Source organism: Oreochromis aureus, linkage group 7, assembly GCF_013358895.1.
Source record: "Oreochromis aureus strain Israel breed Guangdong linkage group 7, ZZ_aureus, whole genome shotgun sequence".
In the NCBI taxonomy this organism is placed as follows: Eukaryota; Metazoa; Chordata; class Actinopteri; order Cichliformes; family Cichlidae; genus Oreochromis; species Oreochromis aureus.
Genome location: NC_052948.1, coordinates 50,395,179 through 50,410,425, shown reverse-complemented (window position 1 = coordinate 50,410,425; position 15,247 = coordinate 50,395,179). Strand labels below are relative to the sequence as shown.

General features: G+C 40.3%; 1 protein-coding gene across 6 annotated transcripts in view; it reads right to left on the bottom strand.

Moving 5' to 3' along the window:
• The window catches only part of fibcd1b (fibrinogen C domain containing 1b), a 137,620-nt gene that overhangs the window by 98,780 nt on the left and 23,593 nt on the right, over positions 1-15,247 (bottom strand). For 2 of the 6 annotated variants that reach the window (XM_031754626.2, XM_031754627.2), the window contains exon 1: positions 13,932-14,883. The exons of 1 other annotated variant lie outside the window; for it this stretch is intronic. In XM_031754626.2, the coding sequence (XP_031610486.2) occupies positions 13,932-14,003 (72 nt within the window). In that variant the 5' untranslated portion in view covers positions 14,004-14,883. Of the gene's footprint in view, positions 1-13,931; positions 14,884-15,247 lie in introns of those variants that run through there. 3 more of the 6 variants (XM_039614347.1, XM_039614348.1, XM_039614349.1) reach the window with 3 other exon arrangements.

Genomic DNA, 15,247 nt, shown 5'->3' with positions numbered 1-15,247 from the left:
TTCACCTGCATGAGTCATAATTTTTTTAGTAATGGCAAAATAATTTGTTTTGAGCTTAAAAATGTCAAAACTGAATTTTCCTCAGATCAGTAACAACAGTCAAAAAGCCATTGCAAAGTATATTAGGTAAAGATTATGATCTTAATACAGTAATAATTTTGTTTCAAAGATAGGAGTCATTTTTTATCACATTTTCCCAGTGATGCTCATGCATCAATGGCACACACTCGATGCCAAGACTTGAATCAAGTTAAATTGTTAAGTGGATTAGAAACAAATGCTATTAGAGCAATAACAGAATTCTTCCATTAGACAGGGAAGTCACTGTGGAACATTGTTCTATAAGTTTCTCAGGTTCATTTATTGATAATATCTGGAGGATATCTAAGCCACTGCATCTTTGTGACCCCTGACACGTCTTACTACAAGCTGACAGCAACTGCTATACCCCACGTAACAGAAATCCCCACAGCAATAACACCACAGCCACCTAAAATAGAAAATACACTATCATCACTTTCTCTTCAGCTGATGACTGGCAGTGCCTTAACCCCGGAGTTAAAAGTCAGTCTGTCAGAACAAAGGCCAGTGACCCCAAATCCCCCCCACCATCTCTTCTCCTAAACTTGTCATTCCTTCATCCTCCTCTCCTACATCCATTCCTCTTGACCACCCTGCCCCATAGTGCTAAAGAGTTTCTCTCTGCATCTTCAACACATGCAATAAATCAATGTGAGCTGAGTGGCTGTAGAAATAGTGTGAGTCTGATTGATTTCTTATGTTAGCACATTATAGGTGCCTGTGAGGAGGCTGCCAGATTTCATTCCCCAAGTGAGAGAGGCTGTGCGAGAGAGAAAATAAGTTCAAAGTATGGTGGGAATTAAAGAAAGACACTGTTAGCTAAAGAACAATTTTCAAGATTTGTCTGTGATTAGATGACAATTACTGCTACAGTCTAGTCGCAAATTAAGGGTTGTCAAAAAAAGAAATAGACTCTCAGTTTTATTCTTTACTTTTCGCTGCTTTTTCTCCAAACCCTACATCTTTTACAAAAACACCAGACTTCAAACTTTTCTGTTAGATATGTGACAGAAAAGTTTAGCCGGCTTCCCTGGAGTATTTAAGAGCTGGGTGTCTCAGCTCCTGCTCCTCCTCTCTATTCACCAAACACCATGGTATTTGTTTGCTTTGGCTTTCATTTCATTTTATCAACTGATAAAACACATTAGCACACCTAATGGAGTACTATAATTTTCTATTCAATTTGGTTAATAATTTGTTAAATTCTGGTTCAATTAGTGTCTTTTCCATTATTTGTCATGGCCCTTTAGCTGGACTGTGACAAATTTTGGGGCTCATCTGGGATTTGAACCTGGGGCCTCTCCCAAATTTGGCAGTTGAATGTTGAGTATCCAAAGTGTTGTTTAGTGTAAAACCTAAAACAACCAGGCCAAAGCCAGCCAAACAAATGGGCACATTGCATACTTTATATTCACCCATTTAATTTAAAAGAGGTCCCAGGTTCAAATCCTGGACGAGCCCCCAAATTTGTCACAGTTAGTCAAGGGCCATGACAAAAAGTAGGAGAGAAATGACTTAAACTAAAATTTACCTTTTTACTTACCAAATAAAGTAGACACACATCGTGCTTCATGAGGTGTGCTAATCAGGGTTTTCATTGTAACACTAATTGGATGGGTGATTGAATGTTAAATATACATGGCTTTGTATGTTGTGATAACCTTAAACAACCAGGCCAAAGCCAAAAAAACAAATAATATGGTGTTGGGTGAATGGAGAGATGGAGCAAAAGCTGAGACACCAAGCTCTTAAATGCTCTGGGAAGACTGGCCAGGTGCTCCCTGTTGTACTGATTAACTCTGCCTACCAGACAACACAGAGGAACAAACAGCCGTAACACATCAGGCCCTGACCAAGACAGAGGGCTGTCACAGATCCAGTCCAGTTCTATCGCTTGTAAACTTAATTCATTACTGATTCTGTAAGGAAACTTTAAATAAAGGTGGCAGACAAATGGCTGAGACACTGTGCTGTGCTGACAGACTTTCTAAAGGCTTTTACAATATCACACAAACCTAGACTGGAAGCACTTGTACCTGATAATCTGACAGCTTGTCTGGAAAATGTCAATTTAAGAGTAGTAAAGCAAGGTCAAGATGAAAGTAAAAAGAAACTTTTAAAAGTATATAGATTTTAAATTGTGCTTTTACATCCCATCCATGAGACACCAAAATAGATGAATGAAATTAAATAATACTAAAAACACAAGGATAGGGGGATATAGAGGACAGATAATGGCTCGGAGAGAATGCGAAGATAGTCTTAAGATTCTGTTTTGAACTGCTTGATAGTCAGGGACTGAATGCTGCAGTGTTTGGGCCATACATCTTCTAAGTCCTTGGAAGAAATAACAAGCACTCCAGCAGAATAACAAAACTAAGACATCAGTTTCAGCGGAGAATAATAAAATCTCCTCTGGCACAATTTAAACAAAACACCAACATTAAAATCCTGAAAACTATTTATACTATTTCCTGTATGGATGTTGTATTAGATTGCAATTATTCTACAGGTGGCTATCAAGTCTACGTCAATACACACTGTGAGAGCCAAGTCAGACAAAATCCAGTAAAGAACACTGTTTGCCTTTCACACAACAAGAAAATACAAAACCTCTGCCCAATTGGTTGTTTTTATGCATCATACAGTTTAATTAATTAAATTTTTATGAATTCATGGTTTCTCAAAGACAAACTGTAACATTTATGGTGAGATCTCAACAGTTTATCCCATATGACCAAGGTTATGAGCAAATATATGCAGAGTCAGTCTGCACATATTTGCTCATGAAAGCTCATAAAAATGGTACTGCTAGTGTTACCAAGAGATGGTGAACAGAGAAGATTATCAGCAAACTATCAGCTTAACTCGTGTTTATTTTTGCCACACAAATGGCTCACTTTAACCAGGTTGGATCACCATGGTCATCTCAGCGCCGTTCTGGACCGGGTTAACTTCAGAGGATCAGACCAGCAGCTCACTACTGATTAAATTACAGTCACCATTCCCACAGGACTGACAGGAAGACCATCGGAAACATTTGCAGGTCAGATTTTAAATGTCAAATCATAATTTGTGTATAACTATAACTATAACACAATTTTCCCGGTGCTTTGTTCATAATTATCATAATGGAGTTTGCAATTATGTACTTCTGCCTCTTTCACATGAAAATGGTTTTTGCTGAATAGGTAGATCTAAATCTAACAGAGCCTGCTCTGTGATATTAGTTATTCAGAGCACCTAATGCTAGGCTCAGCGAAGCCAGATCAACCAAAGTGAGTCAGTCCAAGATGAACTTGCTGGTCCATGCTAAGCATTAACATTACAAGCTTATTACGGACTATAGACTGCATGTCAAAATTTATTACATGTGATATAGAGTATTAGGAATATTGTAGAATGCTATGCCTATTATCTGCTGTTTCCTGGATATTTGTGTCTACTCACGAGATGCTTTAGCTACCGAGCTTTGGATGTGTACATTTTACTGTAGCTGGTTTTCCTGTAATGTTTTGCATTACTAAAGAGTCTGTGTGTCCGGTTTCATGCACAGTAGGTGTCTGCATGAGTGAGTGTTTGTTTCTCTGAGGAATATGTCGTTCTGCTGATGCTAAATTCCACAGCATCAGCAGAACGAGTGGTCTGCAGCACTCAACATTTCCATATCCAATCACATTCAGGCTATAGTACTGCAGAGATGTGCAGAATTTCACCAAAGGAAACAAGACAAACCAAATATAATAATTATGCTCTTGTCTAGTGAAGCCATATGAGGGGCTCAAAAACTGCTCTGAAAAGAGATGTAAGTTGACATAAGGCATAATGGTTTCCTTTTTGGTGGTTAAAAAAATGCAAGGTAGATGATGTATGACAAAGCCCCTTTCAGCAGCTCTGTGTCTGTGTCGTTTTTTTTTTTTAAATGGGCTGAGAACAATAATATGTTTCTTCCCAAAGATATAGTAAATCCAGCTATGTGGGCTAGTGAGGGATTTTTTTAAAAACTCGCAACAACAATCATTCTCCTACATTTTTTTTGACAGATTTAATGTTTGAATCACTTAAAAGGAGGGTTTTGGAATAACAACAAGCCATGGGAGTGAGGCCTACAATCCTCATTTATTCAAATGTGCCACTTTCCCCCAGCACATCTGAATAATGGCACACAGTCTGCCAGATTGAATTTTTGATGATGAATAAATAATGGATGTTAGTGGATAAGTCTGTTAATACATTAGCCATGAGTTTGTCATAACTGTTTAATTGGATAGCTGCAATAAATACATTTCTGCATACCCCCCTGCCTCCCTCTGTGTCTGTCTAGTCCTGGATAGATTTCATGGATCAAATCTATTTTATTTATTTATTTATTTTTATTTCTCTCCTAAAACTGTTCTCACTTCCAATACCTTTCAGCATCCTTATATCACTCACCTAACCTCTCTCTTGTTTTCTTCATATCCTACTAATCACAAAAGTAAAAACATAACTGACTTAAAATATAGTCAGCGGGAACTCTTCTACTATTAATGAGTGATACTGAAGATGCTTTACTGCTTGCGGTCAGTGCCATCCTTGCAGAAAATGTGACATACATTTTAAAGGAAGGGATTGGGCTTGGCTTGGTGCAGGATCTAATTAATTCTCATTTCTTATTATCTTGTAAAAGCCAAGTCCCTGAAACTAAAAAAAAAAAAGTGTGTGGCTATTAACCATCCACTGAGTGTGTTTTTTCTGACACATTTAACTGAATGGATAAGGAATTACATTTCCAAGCCAATTCATAAGTCAAGAATACTACCTAATTAGAACAAGGTTTTCTCAGCCTCCATCCTTGTTGTCAATTAATGCTGCTATTAACCTTGAGACATCTGATGGCGCATGGCCCATAATGACGCTATTATGTTTCCTCCGTTAGCTTAAGCAAGTCATCAGCAGGTAAATATATGAAGCCGGTTTGCTGTGGAATTGCCTTTACTTGGCTCAGAGGAGAACCAATAATGTGATTTTGGAGAGACGGCCGCACGAGAGAGAGCAAAGTATCTCGATCACATGTGCTCTGGCAGTAAAAAGAGGCCCCCAGTACACAAGCACAGGAACAGATGACACTCTTTAGCATTACTATTTTAAAAATCAGCTGTGGCTTGCTCCGAGGCATTCTCCATATTCAGCTTAGTTTATGTTAAGACTGCATCATCATCCTCTTACCCCCTGCTCTCCTATGCTTTTTCTGCTCCAGGTCCAGTGGCCAATAGATTGATTTCTTGATTAAACTTCTCTGTATGTCATAAATTATTTACTAGATTTTCAAATGAATTTGCTCAATTAATTCACTGTTCAGGCTGCATTTTTAGTTTGATGCTCATCAGAAAGGAAAAATGCGTGTAGGTGACTTTTTTTTGTGCTTCCATGCGTGATGATATTTAATCGTTGATTAATGACGAGGGAACATCAAGCCAAAAAAAGAAAAAGCCCATTATGTGGTGTTGTGGTGCGATGTATGTTCGCTTAAAAGAAGGGTCCTAATCTCACATCTCTATTTTATCAAGACGCAAGCGTGACATGAACAGAGCTCTTTAACTACATTGAAATCGCCAGGAGGAAATTGGACACTTCTCACTGCAGATATAAAGATAGGGTCCAATCTGTCAGGGAAACGAGCCCAGCTAGTTGTCCTCTGTGATGACTGAACTCTGTAATACATGCACACGCTGCATCGCTCTCATCCCTCACCCCACCACCCGTTTCACTTCCAGCCCACTCTTTTCCTCCCACCTCCACACACCTCTCAGCTGCCTCTCACAGGTGATTTCCAATTCATTTTTAATGCTGAATTAGCAGGGAGGTGAATGATCAGCTGCATATTAGTGATATTATAGTCTCTTGGAATAAAATAAAACATTTTCTTTCCTTTAAAGTGTTCCTTTTTTAATCTTCATGACTTTTTTTGGAACATATGCTGCAGGACCAGCAAAAGTCCAACAGATGTACATTTCATGTCCTTCCCTGCCTGGTTTCCTCTCTCCCTAAGTCTTTCCTGGACTCTTAGCTCTTCTACTGTAAAACCCTACCCATCAGGTCAGCTTGTTGACAGGTCTGTCAATACATGCTCTGGCAGGTAGAGAGTAACCTTGGCCTCTTTCTTAATGCTCGCATTTACTTTTTCTCACAACTGTTCAAAAACATACAACAGGCCACCATCATCATCACCATCATGTACACACGTTGTGTTTGCCCACACACATTTAAGGACATGCAAGTGCACTGAGTCACGTGCACCTTCGGGCATACACACTTGACCCAAAGCGTATGTAGTGCACAAAATCAACATAATCACCAGAACCATGAATCAATTAGGTACAGTTATTCCCTATTACAGCTGTTTTCCTGGATGCGAGTGAGCCCTTGGTGATGCTTTGGGGCATCTGCAATGAGCCTTGTAACTGATCCAAGAGTTGACTGTGTGGAAAAAGACTGTGTTCCCTCCCCAAAAGCAATGTGTGGTATATCTGATAACAACCCTTTGTTGATGGTACGTGGGATTTTGAGCAGCTGGAATATATCTGCGTCATCTTGCAAAGGTACAAGTGCCCCCAGCTAGCCCGCTGTCTGCGCAACACTGATCTGGGACTGTCTATGATTCATTCGCTCCAACCCTCCTGTGTCATTTTTACTCCACTTTGGGTTACTCTTTTGTTTCTTTACTCTAGGTCTTGTTTTCATTCTTCTTCATCAAATTCTGTTTTCATTTGTGTTCCTGTCCTTCCTGGATAATGGCTCTTTTTTCTCCGAAGGCCTTGTTGGCCAGCTTGCAGCACTACAGATCTGAAATAGTCTGCACATTCATGTGAATAAGAAATATATACACTGAGAAAGTGAGAAAAAAAAACATAGAGAGGCATAAGGGTCAGAGAGTAAATACAAATAAGGGATGAAAAGCACGCAGGAAAGCAGTTCCCATGTTTAACCTTCAGATGAGTAAAGAGCTATCTTCATAGAGCTACGCATCCCAGCATACATTTCTATTCTGAATATCCACTAGCTCACCAACATTGTGGATCTGTAGTCTTGTTTGAAAAATTGTGCAGGCGTTCCAGATGTGACCTGTTTTACGTCCTTTTTGAATATTGCTAGATGCCCTTCCTGGACTTTTTACCAACAAGCAGTTTGTTTACAAAAACATCGTATCAGAACAAAAGATGACAGAAAGACTTATAAAAAGAGTAGGAAACATGAGAACATTAAACACCATCATGAGACAGACTCATAATCTTAATCCTACCATGAACTGGCCAAATTACAATTTAACCATAGGGTTGTATTTGTGTATTATCTATTTGTCAGCATATTGGCACTGGCATTTACAACAGTGGAAAATTGAAAATTAATTACACAGTTATCCATCAGAGGGCGCTCTGCAACTTCTCTGTTTGCAACACCACAAAAATAACAACTAACGACTATACGACTTGTTGTGACAACAAAGAAAGATGATCTTTATGTCATTATTGTAAGAATTTAATACACATAACCAATATTTTTTTTTTTTAAATACAGCCTATGTATTGGATTTTGAAATCTCCAAATATGGGACTAGTTCTTATATAGTGCCATTTGAGTACTTAAGCACTTAAATGGCTTTATACAACATGTCTCATCTGCATAAGCACTTTTTTCTACATCTAAGTACTTCCTAGCCAGCATTCGGACACACATTCACAGTCCGATGAACGCATCAGGATCAGCTCGGGGGGCTGATTGGATTGGTTTCTGGTTCTTCAGGGACTGAACCACCAACATTCTACATTGAAAAACATACATAAATATTTTTTTCTTCAATTAAAAAAAAATAACTGAACATATTATGACTCTCTGTTTACAACCATTTTGTAACTAAAAAAAAGTGAAATATTATAAAAAATATATAAAAACAACATGCATCTGCTTTTTATTTCCATAGCAATTTGGTAACCAATATTTTGGCCACCTCTGGCCTCATTGCTCATTATCACCCTTCAGTATTTTGCAGCTGAACAGTGACCATTTCTATTGCTGTCACCATGGAGTTTGTTGGGATGCTACACAAAATGGCTCTGTCTGTGTCAGAAACCTAAACAAAACTGCATGCCGCTCCATTACGACACTCAATCACTTTCTATGAAAAAGCACTCTTCAGTTATATAACAACTTGACAGTAATGGCTCGTTACCTCTTTGATCCACCAACACACAGAGTCCTCTCACACATTCATACCTTCATTCTAACAATAGTCCTACACTCCTGTGAACCACTTAGGCTTTGAACCCACAATTCAACAATACTAAAACAATGGAAAGCATCTATAGCGCATGGATGTGTTTATAGCTGGAAGGAAGCTGATATTGCACCGATACAAAGAATAAAAACAGAGAGAGGCAATTAGAAAAGCATTTGTGTGAGAAGAGACGTGCCCACAGGAAGATGAGAAACTGCAAAAAATTAAGGCTTTGAAATTCATTATAGTACATGCGCCAGTTTATAGGGGGATGTTGCTATAAAGAGCAAAGTGAAATCGGTGACACTGAGGGACTGTTTTTGTTTTCTTCTTGATAAATAGAGTTACTATATCTATTCTGTCCCCCCTCCCCCAACTAAGTTTGAAAGGATTGATAAAAGTAAGTCATCACACAAGCGAAACATGCTTGATGCGCTGAAGTTGACTGAAAGCAGAATGTGTAGCTATTGCATCCGTATCGGTGATGTGACAAATACATGAAGCCCTTTGGTGTCAGGTGCTTCCTCGATGCCAAGCCAGAGCAAGGCAGGGGAGACCAAGGCCGAGGTTGTTAGAGCTGTAGTCCTGCCACAGCAAGACCCCCCACAGGGAAATCACAGGCCCAGTGATCCAGGGAAGTCTCTCTGCTCTGTTTTGCTCCAGTCCACATGGCCTCCTATACCTCTGGCCTGCTCAGCAGGTTCATTATTTCGACAAGGGTACCCACAGAAGCAGCAAGCCCACATCTCTCACGGAGACGGCACGCATTTACAATCTTCAGCCCTCAACATACTGTTATGCTGATGATTAAAGTATCATGGCATGGCTGTATAGAACATATATTTCACATGTATCTGCTTCCACTGGAGCATTGTTATTAGGGCTGAACAATTAATCAAAGTCACGATATGAAAGGCCGCAATTTTCCAATCGCAAATGCTGCCCTACTGAACACAAATAAGCCGTAGCGAGTGAAAGTTTAAGCTATGATGACAACTGCAATTTTTTTCTGTTATAGTTAATAAATGTTAAATATTACCATATCCTAGCTGTCATCCTAGCTAGTATGCTAACTGTGGGCATGTCAGCAGTTTTAATTTGATCATTAATTAGCAGCGGGGAATGTAAGTACAGCCACGACTCTCTTTTAGTCATGTTTTTGGTCTTTACCAAATCCTTTGGGAAGTAGCTGACTTTTTACAGGCTGCACTCATCTATATTTTCACTCTTTTTCACTAATTATGGCTTTTGGTTTAAAAGGCTCTACAGAGAAGAGGAGATTAATAATCCTCTGTATTGATCGCTATGTGGGGAAGGTTTCGCTGCCATTTGACGCATTCTTTATATGGAAAAAAAAGAATAATTACCCTGTTTGTACAGCGATCATGGCAATTTCATGTGTTTGTTTGTCGAGTGTAAATGGCTTGATTTTCTCAGTTGTTCGCACATTACTGTTTTGAACTCATCACATGAACACTATAAATCGGGACCTGAACGATTCAGAGCTGTAAAGAAGCGCGCTTTGTGATTGCATGTCTTCAGATATCAAGATTGCCATCAGTTGCCTCTTAGCAGCTGCTTGTCATTATTATCATGGAGTAGCCACTCTGCAGTCGCGTTGTGCTGTTATCCACAAATCTAACGGCACTTTGGAACTTCTTCATTATGTTTGAATGCTACTGAGCAATGTCCAGCCCGAGACTGCTGTTGATTGGCACACCCCCTCCCATTGACCAGAATATACTGCACTTTTTTCTTCCATTAAAAACTGAGGTTGAGGTGCTTAAAAAATACATATGATACATATTCCATTAGTACATGAGCAAGATTACTTTGTGATTGCACTTGCTTCAGGACACTTCAGTTTAACGTACAGGACAAAAATAAAATAATCACACAGTTACTTAGAAATAAAAAAAAACACCAACAAAAGCATTTCCACTATTGCTGTAGGCGTAATTATGAGATACAATGAAAAATCAGTGTGTGCATGAAGTCCTACAGAGCCTGACTCTTGTGCCACAGTTGCGTGTGGGTACAAAGTCTAATTAAGTGAGTTAGTGCAGTTTGATAAATACCAGCAGAGGTGTTGACATAATTTGTGATATGGGTGGCTGCTGAGTCTGTTTTTGATACTTGTGTGTGATAAACATGGTGCGTGTGTGTGCGCATATCTTTGCATGTATGTGCTGCACATCATCCTCCTTCTTATAGCTTTCCTTCATGATGTTTTGGAGATAGATAGACTTCCTAACTATTGTTACACGCTTTGCTGAATCATTGATTCCATTTCTTGACTTTGATCTGTTTGTGTTGGTTGTGGTTCCAAAGTGAAGCTTAGGCTGTAAAAGCTGACAAACTGTCAGATATATTCCATGGTTTTCTTGTCATAAACAAACAGTTTTTTTTCCTCAATGCTTTGGAAAGTTTAGAGTTCACAGAATGTTATTGATTATCTCCAGCCCAAGTGGGCAACCCCACTGGGTTTATCTCCCTTTAAAGCTGTACTGTGTTTCTGCATCATGTGTGGTAAAGATGAGAAATATACAGATATATCCTATGTGCAGTACATTTGTATATACCATAGGTTTTAGCACACATGTGTGCACTTATATCACACTATGAAATTTAAAAAGAAAATGCTGCTTAACCTGCTATAAGAATCACAGCACAGTAGCTGATATACAAATCTAGAAATCTGATATAGAAAGGGAGTTTTTCCTTCCCACTGTTGCCAAAGTGCTTGCTCATAGGGGGCCATATGATTGTTGGGTCTTTCTCTGTATGTATTATTCTATGGTCTACTTTACAATATAAAGCGCCTTGAGGTGACTGTTGTTGTGATTTGGCTCTGTATAAATAAAATTGAATTGAATTGAATTGAATTGAATAGCTAACCTTTCAAAAGAAGACCTACAGTACAATGGTGTTTTTAACAGAACAAAACCTTTCTTATTCCAGTATTGAATTATAAAAATGTAAAACTGACACGTAACTTAAAACAGAGAGTTGATGAATCATAATTTCATCAATTCGTTCCAGCCATGTAAGCAAACAGGTTAACGATTCAGGCGAGCGGCTTTCATCGGAGCGTGAGAGAAAATGGAGGTTAAATCCTAACAGTTAAGCAGGTCATTGGCTTCAGGAGTCACATGATAATTCACTTCCTTGTCCTTTGGATACATTTTTGATATTATGTGAATGACTGAAAACAAGTCCTGGTTTCCTATAATCATCATCCTGTCCTTTGGGCTTTCATCATTTGAACTGCATGCGACCAAAAGCTCATATTCTGGGGATGTGTATTCATTCCAAAGCAACCTGCTCTTATTTGTATTTTTATATATTTAGAATCACATTTTGTTTTTGTTTTTTTGCCTTGACTTTTCTCAGCTCTGACTTTTTTCATCAACAAAGCCTAATATGAATGCTCCGCTATTGTGCTCGCTCGAAATTCTCCCAAGTTAATAGCACATCCAACCATGCGGCCACAGTCACACAGTTGCTTTGTATCCGGCGAAGATTTCAAAGCCGGTTTTTAAGTCGCACTTGAATCTCCGCTTTACTCTAAATGGCACCCATCTGTTACAAAAGGGCACAGATGACAGCCCACCTACAGCAACGACTCAAATATGCAGAGTTACCAGACAAATACCAGGCGATGTTTTGTAATATCAAGACAAACAGAGACCGCAAGAGATCTCTATTACCTGATCCCTCCCCACTGGGTCTGAAATGACTGTGTCAATAGCACGAGACTGGAGATAAAAGATTGGTATTACTGCTAAAGATTGCAGGGAGAGACTGGCTGACAGAAAGAGAGGGATGGGGTGGGGGGGCAGAGAGAGTGGTTATGTCTGCCTGTGTGTGATAGTAACATAACAAGTGCCGAAGAAGGAGACAGATTGATGTAGGGAGGAGTGGGACAGATTGGAGCATTAGGCGTTCTTATTTCCCACAACCTCTCCTCTCACCCAGTGTTGAAGTTATGGATAACATTCTGCTTTTTATGCTTCACAATATTAGAGTCATTCAGATTTTTTTTAAATCTAAACATGACTCTTCATTTTTCATTCACAGACCCCCTCCTCCCCATTTTAGTTTACTGATCAGACACAGAGAGGCTAGCATTGCAGAACACACACACACACACTCAACACATTAAAACCCAGGGCAGGCTATCTGGTGTTCACGTGACCTTTAAGTGCTTATAAAACAGACAGGGGAGCTTGCAGGCAATAAAACGCTGGCCTCGACTCCACTTATAAGCAGGTTACATGAAGATCTGCCAGCTGTAACATACAACACATTAAACTCATCTCGGTATCAGTCCATACTCATGCAGCAAGACTCAAACACAGGCCCACAGTGCCACCATGCAAGTGACTCTGACTGAGCCCTGAAATCTACAGGAGAGCAGCAAGCCACACATCCAACACCTAAGCTTCGCACAGTATTAGAGATTTGCCAAAGTCGAGCTTCTTTCTAACAATTGGAATGGCACCATCCGCAATTCACAGTACAAAAAACAAAACAAAACAAAAAGTCTAAAAAGCACAGATTACTGATTACTCTAACTGGGATAATAATGTGGTCATATATATTTTTTAAAAATCTATTGTACGATTTATGTGAGCTGATTTCTCCTCGTTCCTATGAAACAAATCAAAGGTGCGTCAGCAAAGATCGCCAAACTGCAGGCTCACGTCACATTTGCTCTTACGGTCTCAGATTTCTCTGAGCAACTTTTCAGCACTTTCACCTTTCTTATTAAAAGCCATCTACATTTTTAGAAACAGGGAAAAGAAAACGCGTGTTTCCTCCTTTCTGTGTGTTTTGCAAAGGCCACAAGCTGTATCAGTGCCCCGAAATCCGATCCCTTGTTCCCGAGGAGACCTTTCTCTCTCTCGCCTCCTCTCTCTGTCTCGTTCTCTCTCTCATTGGCTGTCAATAACCCTCTACTGACCTTGTGAAAACACACTGACTATTCCCCAAAGTGAGCCTTTCGTGCATGCAACACCATACACGTCCGACCCTGTCCCAGTTCACCCGAGCGGGAGACAGGCTGAACTCAAGACTGTCGGGAGGATGTCTGTGCGCCAAGTTTCGGCATTTTCAACAAGACAAACGGGATTTTCAGACAAGCGAGCAGCTCGCAGCCCGAAGTAATCTGACAATATGTGGTGAGGATGCAGCCGAGATGCGCAATTATCTCCTGCAGTGATTTTCACCTATTCCCCTTAATGAATGTATTTCTAAGTAGGGCTAACTAACACGTTCACGCGCTGTGACACATTAAAATAAAAAAAAATAAATAAAAAGTAGCCGTGGGGACCGTGTGATCCGCGGGTGGGTTGAAACATTATGACAGGAACAGAAGTGCTAAAGCTCGGGGAGTCGGGAATAACAGCTCATCTGCAGCTTCTGTCTCTACAGTGCAGTGATTCGCCCGAGAGGCACATCACCAAATTCAGCGTGGTAACACTGCAGCAAGCAGATGCACCACTCCTCATAATACTACTACTAATAATAATAGTAATTAAAAAAAAAAAAAAAAAAAAGCCCACAGAGCGAGTGGAGAATGTGCGGAACATACCTGGTTTTTATGCCGAGTTCCATCTTCGAGTTCAGAAGAGCTGTTCATGATTCCCCATCGGTCATTTACCATCACACGAAGAATCGGCGCATCGAATCCGCCTGTGTTTCGGGGCGGCAGGGAATAAGCCCACTCTTTTTAAGTCTTTACCTGCGATTCAGCCTACTCCATGAGAAAGAAAAATGGGGGTACTGGAGGTAGAAAAACGGACAAGGCAAAAGTACTTATGCGGCACTTGCACACATTACGCACCAAAAGGGAACTTGGACTAAATTCCTCCAGACTTTCCTGCTTCTGTATCCAATATTCCAATTAGAAAGAGTTTTCTTCTATTACAATCTCCTGGAAATAATAATAAAAAAGATTCACAAACACATCGCGATTATTTTGCATTTAACAAATGTTTTTAAAAATGAGCAACCTCTCCCCACAAAAATATATCCCGATCAAGCACCAAGCGCAGTCCTTTTAGTCCACAAAAAGAAATCGACAAAAATCTTTCTTCGCTCAGATTGCTTGGTGCATTCTGACCTTTGCGTCCACCCACTCCCGTTATCCGGACACTTTGAGGCGCCAGGTTGGCCAAGACTATTTCCACTAATCACTGAACAGGTAGAGAGAAGATGGGGAGAGAGTTGCAGAGCCGCCGCGTCCTTTCCACTTCTCCAGAAACCCTCCAATAACGGAGCCGCTGGACGGATACTCTTCCTCTTTTTCTTTTCTGCGCCAGGCTGATCTATCTGGGAATTTCACACAGATGCCGTTGACAAGACGTGTTGCGGTGAGATTAGCGTGCTCCGCTTGCGAGCTCCGCACGGGGCGCTCCGTGCCTCCGACTGTCAATCAGCGCGTCCCTTCGGTACGTGCGGCGCGCTCCAGGGCAACGTTCCTCCCCAGTACCGCCCTGCCCTCGATAGATGTGCCACCGCCTCACCGCCTACTGCTTCACTTCCACCGCAGCGCAAACCCTCCTATCCCGCTGCAACCCAAACAGAAGCAGATCATAGAAAATATATATATATTTCTAATGTGAAGACCACAGACTGTAGGCGGTTAAACACAATCCTGAGAACAGATTGCTGATGGAATCCTCCTTGTGGAAATCTAATAAAGGTTGCTTCATATTTCAGAGATTGTCACAGCACCCTTTGAACATTATTGCACCCAGTGTCTGACTGGATTTTAATGACTAGACGTAAGATTACCTAGGATTTCTAATTGGTGTGACAGCCGTTAGAAGTATGGGGGGGGCTCTTTGGGAGTTAAAGGCAGAAGAACCTCACTAAGGTATATAAAAAAGAGAGAGATGAAACAGA